The sequence below is a fragment of the Arachis duranensis genome, chromosome 7, assembly GCF_000817695.3.
Source record: "Arachis duranensis cultivar V14167 chromosome 7, aradu.V14167.gnm2.J7QH, whole genome shotgun sequence".
NCBI lineage: Eukaryota > Viridiplantae > Streptophyta > Magnoliopsida > Fabales > Fabaceae > Arachis > Arachis duranensis.
The window spans coordinates 22,976,287-22,987,566 of record NC_029778.3 but is presented as its reverse complement, the minus strand read 5'-3'; the positions used below and the strand labels follow the sequence as shown (position 1 = coordinate 22,987,566).

Here is an 11,280-nt window from a genome sequence, read left to right as displayed (position 1 = left end):
ACGAGATGTCTAGCTCAGAAACTATTGAGCAATATTTTACTCGTGTTATAGATTTTGTTAATAAGATGAGAGTCTATGGAAAAGATATACCCAATAGTAAAGTGGTGGAAAAAATTCTTCGCACCATGCCTATCAAGTATGACCATGTGGTGACTATGATACTAGAGTCCCACGATATGGATACTATATCGATTATAGAGTTTCAAAGAACCATGGAAAGTCATATCAGTAGAATATTGGAGAAGTCAGAAAAATCAATCGAGGAAGCCCTGAAAAGTTGAATGAATTTAAACAATATTACAGAATTAAGCCGTACACAAAAAGGATGAAGTCGTGGTTTCAATTTTCAAAATAGAGGTAGAGAAAGTTTCAGAGGTAGAGGTCATGGCAATTACAATCAAGGAAGTTATAATAATTTTACACCACCGAATCAAGGAAGAGGTGGAACGAATTTCAGGCATGTCAACCGAAGAAGAGGTCGAGGAAACTTTTATCAAGAAAGAACCAATTTCAACTGCTTTTATTGTGGAAAGTATGAATACAAAGCAGTAGATTACAGATTCAAAATGATGAATAATAATCAAGTACACGTTGTAGAAAATCAACATCAAAATACTGATGATAATCCGGATACTCAGACTTTATTTTTTACAAATAATTCATGTGCTAAAGATAAAAATAAGAAAAGTAGAGAGTGCAGCACTCTTTACAAGTTAACCTATTATCAAAAGTTATTAGGTAAATTAAATTTATTTATTTTTTTCTTTTTTTTCTGTCATGGGCTGAATAAACAAATTGATACGGCAAAAAAAACTAATTCCCTTTATTTAATACAAGACGATCTTTACACTACAAAAGTACTTAGAAAAACTTTGATCGAATTCTTCCATTACTTTGTAATTGTCGATGCTATGCTTCAAGCATCTTCACTATTTTGTTTGCTGGCAGTGCTTCCACTATCGTCTGGCTAGCTACAGATTTTGATGCTCTTGAGCCCATTCCCTTCCACCTCTGCCATGAATGACCTTCAAAGCCTGGAAAATCTCTGCCACAGAATAGGAAGAAGCATGTCTGTCGCCCGCTGCTGGTTGGCTAACTCCAAACACAACTGATTCTGTAGAAAAATCTGGTCTCCATGAAAACGCCATAATTCTCAGATGACGACGCAGTAAAAGCATATACAATACATGGCAGTTATAATAAGTCCATTATCTTTTATTTCAAATTATTCTCAACGTGTACGTAATAAAATAAAAAATTAAATTATAATTATATTTAAATAATTATTTGTATTACTTTTTTATTAATTTATTCAAAAAATAATTAAACTTTAAAACTAATTGTATAAAATATTACAAATATAAAGTTAAGAGAAATTTTTATTTGTATATATGTATTAGTTAAATTTATATAACATAAATTTTTTTATTGTTGTGTTTATATTTAATATTATATACATAATATATATTTAATATTATTTTTTTTAAGATTTTAATATATCTTTTTTTTCTGAATTTAGTACATGAATTTTCAACTTATTTTTCATGTATTCTTTATTTTAATTCTGAAGCTCTGTAATTTTTTTATTATACAAATATGTTATTTTTAATATTTATATACTATTTTTTTTATTTTAGACTTCAGCCCAATATCTAAAATTTATAAAAAAATTTAAAATTTATAAAAAAACATGGTTAACCTAATTAACAGGTTATCTTTTTAAACCTAAACTATTTAAATAAAATATAATAAATGAAGAGTTTAGATTTAACAAATTAACAAGGTGTGCAGCACTCCATACTTAACAAGGAGCGTTTTAAAGATGAGCCTTATTTTCTTCATGATTCAGTTAAACTATTATTGAAGTTTGGTAATAGTACAAAGATTCTTATCAAAGAAAAAAAGGTACATACCAATTAGATTGAAGGATGGTTCTCGAAGTTATAATTCTTATGTTTTCTATGCTTTGAACTTAATTACAATTTACTAAATATGGGGCAATTATCTGAGAAATGATATAAGATGATAACTTATATTAAATATTACACTGTGTTTGACAACAATGGAATGTACATAGATAAAGTAAAGATGACTTCAAACATAATGCTTCCATTAAAAATTCAACATGTTAATCCCTCTTGCATGAGTTCTGTGATACTTGATAACTAGTTGTGGCATATGTGATTTGCACATTTTTTTTTGGTCTATCATGAGTTCATATTCCCAATGATGTTTGTGAGATTTGTCAATTAAGAAAGAAGCACAGAGATCCATTCCCAATAGAAAAGTCATGGAGAATCGAAAGATTACTTGAAATTGTGCATTCAAATTTTTGTTCTGCAGAAAGTTCAAACAACAGTGGTAGTAGGTACTTTATCACTTTATTGATGATTTTGGTAGATATACATGGGTATACTTTCTGAAATAGAAATCAGAAGTATGTGATGTATTTAAGATATTCAAGGCGTTTGTTAAGAAATAAAATGACTGTAAAATCAAAATCCTCAGAACAGATAGAGGAACATAATATCTTGCATGCTCAGAATACTTTAAACAACACAAAATTCAACACCAACTAGCAACTAGATATACTTCTCAACAAAATTAGGTTGCTGAAATAAAGAATAGAACCATCATGGATATGGTCAGATGCATCCTCAAGTCAAAACAAATGCCTAAAGAGCTTTGGACAGAAGCAATCGAAAACAACAGTTCATATTTTAAACAAGTGTCCGACAAAAAGTATTCGTGATAAAACTCCAGAGGAAGCTTGGAGTGGAAAGCGATCTTCTATTCATCATTTCAGAGTATTTGAGTATATCGCTTATGCCCACATACCAGATCAATTAAAAAAGAAGTTAGATGACAAAGGCGAGAAGTATCTTTATCGACTATAGCACAGACTCAAAAGCATACAACCTGTATAATCTAGAATCAAAGAAGGTAATCATCATCAGAGACGTGACAATTGACGAGAAAGGCATGTGAAACTGGAATACAATGACAGAAAAGCAGCCGATTGTAATTTCAAATATATGTGATGATGAAGAAGAAAGACAATTGGACACAACCGAATAACCAGAATCATATAGAAGGCCTCAAAGAGTGTGGAGACTACTTGCTAGATTAGCAGATTATGAAGTTGACAATGACAACGATCTGTTCGATGAAGAAATCATAAATTTGTTCTATTTTCAGATTGTGACATGTTGAATTTTGAAGAAGCCTCTAGAGACAACAATTGTGAGAAAGCAATGGATGAGGAGATTCTTACCATTGAAAAGAATGACACATGAGAGCTGACAGATTTACTAGCAGATAAGAAGCCGATTAGAGTAAAGTGGATTTACAAAACTAAGTATAAACCCAACGGTGAAGTTGATCGTTTTAAAGCAAGATTAGTTGTTAAAGGATACAAACAAAAGGTAGGTATCGATTACTTTGAAGTATTTGCTCCTGTTGCTAGATTAGACACTATTCGTATGATTATTTCAGTCTCAGCTCAAAATAAGTAAAAGATACATCAAATGGATGTTAAGTCGACATTTTTAAATGGCACTTTAGAAGAAGAAGTGTATGTTGAGAAACCTAGAGGATATGAAATTCCTGGAGAAGAAAATAAAGTTTACAGGTTGAAGAAAGCTCTATACGGGTTAAAGCAAGCTCTAAGAGCGTGGTACAAGAAGATTGGTTCTTATTTCACTCAGAATGGTTTCAAAAGATGTCCATTTGAGCATACGCTTTATACCAAATTTGTTGAACTTGGAGATATCTTGTTCATGTGTCTTTATATTGACGATTTAATCTTTACTTGCAACAATTTGAAGATAATTGCAAAATTTAGGGAGACTATCATAAAGCACTTTGAAATTATGGATATGGACTTGATGTCTTACTTTCTTGGTGTTGAAGTAGTTCAAAAAGATGATAGAATTTTTATTTCTCAGAAGAAATATGCAAATGATATTTTGAAAAAATTTCAAATGGAGCACTCAAAACCAGTTCCTACTCAGGTCGAAGAGAAGTTCAAGTTGCTGAGAGAAGATAAAGAAATAGCAGTAAATCCTACATATTACAAAAGCTTGATTGGAAGTCTGAGGTACTTCACTACAACTAAACCAGATATTGTGTTTGGAATTGGTTTGCTTAGCAGATTCATGGAAGAGCCTTATACCAACCATTTGTAAACTGTAAAATGGATTCTTCGATATATCAAAGATACTTTAAATTATGGCATTTATTATGAAAATACTAATGAAGTGAATCTTGTAGGTTACACTGATAGTGATTGGGTTGGAGATATAGAAACAAGAAAAAGTGTTTCGGAATTTGCATTTGATCTTGGTTGTGGTGCAATTTTATGGTCGTCAAAGAAATAACCAGTAGTAGCACTCTCTACAGCAGAAGTAGAATATATAGCAGCAGCAAGTTGTGCAACATAAACAGTTTGATTAAGAAGAATTCTTAAGAAATTAAACGAGAAACAAAGTACTCCAACAATGATATTTGTGATAAGAAATCAGCTATTGCATTTTGCAAAGATCTAGTGTTCCATGGAAGATTGAATTATATTGACATACATACGATTTCACAAAATTAGAGAATTGGTGAATGAGAAAGAAATTGTGATTGAATTCTGTCCAATTGAAGAACAAATTGCAGATATATTTACAAAGTCATTGAAAATCGAGTTATTTTACAAGTTAAAGAAAATACTTAGAATGATAAATTTTACAAATTTGATTTAATGGAGACAATATTAGATGATTAAATAAAAAACATTTAAAAATAGTGTAAATATAATATGCTCGAACATTAAAAAAATTCAAAATCAAATACAATTGGAATTGAAACCAAGTTGCAACCTAATTTTAAAAGCTATAGAAACTACATAAATACAAGAGAAGATTATAAAAACTACATTAATACAAATTTTTAGTACAAGACACCAAATTTGACAAGTAATAGGAAGAATAATGAAGTCAACTCATAGAATAGTGAGCAATTTAAAACATACATACAACTTGAAGCAAATTCTACAAGTTTCATTATCCCACCTATGTATACAACTAAGTATTAGTTATTAAAAAAATTATTTTATTGATAAATTTTACCTATATAAAGGTATATATATTTATGTAATGATTATCGTTCTATGAATAAAAATATTTAGTGTTTATTTTAAAAATTTTCTCTTATATTCTTATGATTATTAGTAAATTGAATAATAAAAAATATAATAATATCATTTATATGAGTGAATAATTTTAAAACTAATAAAGTATGGATATTATAATTACATAATCAGATACTCGTAGGCAAGCCATTAGATAATCGTTTTGCTTCCCACTGCAGTATTTTTATGGATGATCCTGCAAATCGAGCACATGCCTTGAGAATTATCGCAATGCTTTTCCCTTTTTCTAGTATTGTTTTCTCAAACTGCCGCTGAATATGATTTAAGGCAGTTCCAATATAAGAACTATTAGGTGGTACGTTGTCTGCCTTACACCAGTTATCAAATATGGTACTTAGGTATATTCATTTCACTGTGCTGTACATTCCAATATAATGTTTAATTTGATGTCGTGTAAAATACCTCATAGTTGTATAAGAGATTTTAAATCTTATCATTATTTAATTTCTTTGTAATGAAATTTGTACTAGCATATTTTGTTATCTGCATCTGGTACTATGGAATTAGATTATTGTATGGCATTGGAAGCAACGTCACTCTATTGGAAGAATGGTTTCTTAAATTTAATAAGTCATAATTCATTAACACTTGGTACCTAAACCAAGTACTTTTTTTTATTATTTATTTAGTTCGTATGAAGTGGAAAAATACGAGTAATCAATAAAATATTTATACAATATGTACAATGGAGGTTTATAGAGTATTAGAAATATAATTATTAGTGTTATCTTTTTCTATCAGTTGAAACTTTTGGGATAAGTGGTATTATAACATGGTATTAGAACACTAGATTTGAAAGATCAATAATTCAATCTTTGGTGAACTTCAAAATTAGGTTAATTTTTCGGGAAGATGTTTATTATCCCTAGTACTCGGATGATTATTCTAGATAATATGGAGGATGTTCATTTTGTAACTCAATATCTCATTGTACACATTGTACAAATAGTCAATTATCTCCCTAGTGAGATCCATATGAAGTATAGACATTCTTTTAGGTGTGTCTTAATAAAAAATAAAAAAAATTTAGACATATTTAAATACACTTAAATATTATCACGTGTCAGTGTGTCTAATCTTATTCTTAATATGTATTTTTAAAGTGAATTTAGAAAAAGTATATATTATTAATTATTAAAATAAAATATATTTTAAATACTTTATATATTTAAAAAAGATTGTTAAAATAATTAAAAAAATTAATTTATATTTTAATATTAATAAAAGAGCAATGCTAGGGGCCAGCAATTTTTGTGATTGTTAGTCATCAACTAGCCATCAATGATGATTTGATGGTGTGAGATTGGTGTGAGATTTCATCCAATGGCTCACCTTCTTCTGCTGGTTACATGCTAGCCAAAATTCAATAAAACTGCTGCTCCCTAGACTTTTCCTTAACAAAATACTAAAATATTATTATAATTTATTTAAAAAATATAAAATATTTTATATATATGACATATCTTGTACCTTATAAGAATTTTAAATTCACGTATCTGCGTGTCTCTCGTATCATGTCTCATGTCCGTATTAGTATCATGCATGCATCATAGTTTAGTTCTGTTCTTTCTTTAGCAGTACTTGAACTTATAGGTGGAAACTCACCTGCAGTCGACTGCAGGTGAAGTTGTTTCTGGATCGTTGATACGTGTTATGTATGATTTAAAAAAACCGATTTATTTTATACAAATAGTTTATTTAAAAAAATCGGTTTGAATAAATCAAATAACTACTTTTAAAATAATTTAAATTCTTTCTGCGTGTTATTCCTAAATTCCTAACAGATGAATTTGATATGTTCTTTTTCTTCGTTCATATTAACCAATTTTTATTTAAATTTATCTAAAACTTTTTTTATTTAATTTTTGTCAAATATATGTATATAAATCGTTTGAAAAAGTAAAATTTAGTATTCTGAAAAAAAAAACAAAAAATCACGGTTTTTTTATAGGAATGACATAAATGATATCATCTGTCCTTTTTTTGTCCCTGTTTCTATTTTCTTGATGAGTTTTGTTTTGTTTCCCATAACTCACATTTTCAGTTGCTTTTAAATTAAGCTGTAAAAATATGTTCAATTGCAAATTTATAGTTAAATTAAATTTTATGGTAATCAATCAATTAACTTTTATTTTACTAATAAACTATTTTCGTGCAAATTATTGTTAATTTTTCAATATTATTCTATAAATAAATTATTTTTTTAAGATAATAAGACTATAATTTACTTATCTAAAAATTATGATTTCACTGTCATGCACGTTTTTGTGTTTTTACTTATCAACTAGAATTTATTTTTTAATAAAATTAGAATTTATTTTCAATAAAACAAAAGTATCTAATCAAAATATTAAGTTGGTCTCCTTAAATAATTGAACATAATATTATTAATTTTGTCTACAACAAAAATTTTTAATAAATTTTTTCAAAATAAAATTGATTCAAAAATAGAGAAAAAAAAGAACAACTAATGAAAATATTTATTTTGACATTGCCATCAAGAATAGGATAGTCATAGAAAAAATTCAACCAAATAAAAAGGACCTAATTCATACAATTAAACTACCATCATATCATCACAATAAACTATAACATCACCAACTAAAGAGACATATAACAAATATGAAAGAGATCATGCCAAAATTTCAACAATGCTCATGCTATCAACTAGTCTACGTTATACCATAATTACATTTTTGTCTTCCATCACATGAAATTGCTATGAATTATCTTGACATTTATGATCCTAACATCAAAATGGTGTGATGACATAAATATGTACGTATTTATTAAATCATTTTCATCATTCACAGAGGAATGAATAAAAACATAAATTAAGAAATACATTTGAAATAATAAATTTGATTAAAAAATATAAATAAAAGGAACATACCTAATTGAAAGTTTCATATTAGTTCTGAAAAGGGATTGAAAGAAACGAATTTTACGTGCGAAACGAAGAAGAAGGGAATAAAAATAACTGCTTGGTCCAATTCAAACCAGTTTTTTTAAATAAATCATTTATATAAAATAAACCGATTTTTTTAAAATCATAGTAACACGTGTCAGCCATCCAGAAGAACTTCACCTGCAGTCGACTGCAAGTGAGTTTCTGCCAACTTAAGAGTTAAGATTAACTAAAGGACATTTTTCTGCTGTGTGCAAGTTCTCGACTCAGCGTTGATCTTCAACAGCTCAAGTCTGTGTCTTCTCGACTCAATTAGATAGGTTTGTTCTGTTCCTTTCAACTTCACAGACAATACTCTATTCAAAGCACACGTTTTCGCTGTTAACCTTTAATATATAAAAAAAAAACTAGATAAAGATTAAAAAGCATTATTACTACAATCAATAATACAGAGGAATCAAGAGGCATGGACCAAAGGTGTGAAAAATCTGGTGAAAGCTTACCTACGTTTCTAATCACAATCAATATACAAGTAAATTAAACAACCATGACAACTATGATCTCCCCTTTAATAAAGTCCATTATGAGTATGGCCATTTGTATTACAATTTGACACACTATATCTTAAGTTATGCACGAAACAAATCGTTGAGCAGAGCATCAATGTCAAGCATTGAGTACTCAATATACTCATTGGCATGCGAACCAAGAACATCATACAACTTTCCAATAAAGACTCCATATATTGGCAACAAGATATTATCTATGGACTCTCTTATTTCTTTTCTTAGCTGCTCATCTAGGACAAACCATGTAGACTGAACCCTGCATATTTCCTTAAAGTGCAAGTTGAACAATTTGAGATTCTCTTTCATAGACTCCGCTGAGTATGCTTCGTTATCTCCCAGCTTCAAAAGCCCAACAACATCATCCCACGAGATTCTTAGGTAGTCTTCAAGGTTTTGTCTGACTTTTGCACTCAGTTTTCTAATTATGCCACTATTATACATGGGTCTTGTATCCCAGTTCCATTTCTTTGCATTCTGTTCAATGTGCCTTACATTATTCATCGCTGTAATGCAGCGCAGAGCACGGTCCGGACAGCTTTTGAACCTGACTTCCAGATGCTTCTCTAGAAGCTCTATTATCCTAATCAACTGGATAAAGAATGAAGACGGGCTTCCCTCTCTATGAACAACCATGGGGTGTTCTTCGAAAAAATTCTCAAGGGGAAGGATGACCCAAGCTTTGAAAACAACATTAAGGCACTCTATCACTTTTCTGCAGATCGGATAAAGCTCGTCAGGAACATCTGATATGGCTTCATCATTGCAAATCCAATCCTCCAACTCTATGAATATCCCTTTGGTTGCTTTCCCCAGTCTCTTCCAATTACTGATAGCTTCATTTCTAATTGAATCACAAGATTTCTGGGAAAACAATGATTCATACTCTGGAATCAAGTCATTCAGTGCCTTGAAAACTCTTACGCTCATGGGAAAAACTTCAAATGTAAAGCAACCTGAAAATTTGAATTGATGTATCGTGAATTCCCTGCAAATTTCGGTGAATACGATATCTGTAGCCGTGCTGAGCCCCATGAAGATACGCTCGCACAGTCTTCTTTCGTTGGGAAACAGCAATCTCATTGCTAAATTTGAAGTGGTAATCCAATTCCTAACTTGAAATTCAAGAGCAGTTGATTCCACCTCAACCACATTCACAATATTTGGGAGTTTCAAGTTTGAACTGGAAATGAACTTTTCTAAGTATTCCCTGCGGCAGCTGCTATACGAATCGCAACACTCCTTCTGAAGTCCATTTGCCACCATGAACTTCACTCCTTCTCGAAGGTCATCGATAATGTTTGACGGCAGCGCATCAATCACCATGTTGCTGTCAACCGGGACATGGTCCTCAAGGTTGGATTCAATGAAGGTCTTGACGTTATCTTTTGCATAATTGGAAAGCATATTAATAAGCTCCCTATCACATAACTTAAGAGCATTTATACAAGCGGTGAATTGTGTCTTCATAATGACAATATCAGTGTTGACTTCTTGTGAATCTGAATCCACTTGTGCAGCTTCTTTTTGTTGTTGTTGTGAATCTGAGTCAACTTGCACAACTGAGTGATACTGATCATCCAACCTCTGATGCTCATTTTCCAAATCTAAAGAAGAACGGAGAATGATGAGGGAGTAGCTGAGTCCCACTCCAAAGATACCTAAAAACAAATGTATCTTCATGAATTGTACAATCAAAGCTCCCAAGAAGAAATATAACAAATCCACTTCAAATCCCAAGTGGCTCTGCCTCGACAAGCTCAGTGACATCACAGCAAACGCAGCACAAGAAATTAGGCCGTAAACATCCGGTTTTCCGTTGACATCTTTATCAAAGAAAAAGGAGTAGATGGCGGTTATTGTCAAAACCAGAAAAGACAGGTGAGCTTTGAATCGCAATGCGGTGGAGCATTGCCATGACTTTGCAAATAAAATCATGAAACAAATGGTGATACTGGAAACAATATAGATAAAGATTTTGAGAAAGTTCCACCTTCCAAAGAGATGGTTAAAGGAGGAGCTGAGAGCATAACATGATAATCCAACTGTAGTTGAAGCCAGACCAACAAACCTCCATACATGTGCTTGCCTCAGATATCTCTGAATTTTAGTGAGTGACCCCGCCATGTTTGTTTTCTCACGCTGAGTGATGAGAATTGCGGTAGAACACTTCACACTTTGACTCAAAATTCTTGTTTGAGATGGGATGAGATTACATTACACGGTAAACCAGATGAGGCCTAGAGTGATCATATTCCACTTCACTTGAAATGTTTTTCAAAGGAACTTCTAAGAATATTTAATCTTTTTTTTTTAATTTTAAAACTAGTATTTTTATCGTAATAAAATTATGATAATATAAATCTTTTAAAATTATGTTAATTATGATATTATAGATTATGACATAAAAATTTATAACATTAAACTACTTTTATAAAAAGATCGTAAAGGACTAAAGTTTCCATCGGTTAAGAAGGCCAATATTTTTATAGATAAAAAATATATATATTTGATTATACATTAAGTATGTTGCACAAAAAAAAATAATTAACTTTTATGCTTATTATTTAAAAATAATATTTTTTCACTATATATATATATATATATAA

The 11,280-nt window shown here is 30.3% G+C and overlaps 1 protein-coding gene across 1 annotated transcript; it reads right to left on the bottom strand.

Annotated features, from left to right (window-relative positions):
- Nucleotides 1–8,734: 8,734 nt before the first annotated feature.
- LOC110274018 (exocyst complex component EXO70B1-like) lies at nt 8,735–10,798 on the bottom strand. The gene has a single exon (XM_052251540.1). The coding sequence runs from the start codon at nt 10,796–10,798 to the stop codon at nt 8,735–8,737; it is 2,064 nt and encodes a 687-aa protein (XP_052107500.1).
- Nucleotides 10,799–11,280: the final 482 nt, after the last annotated feature.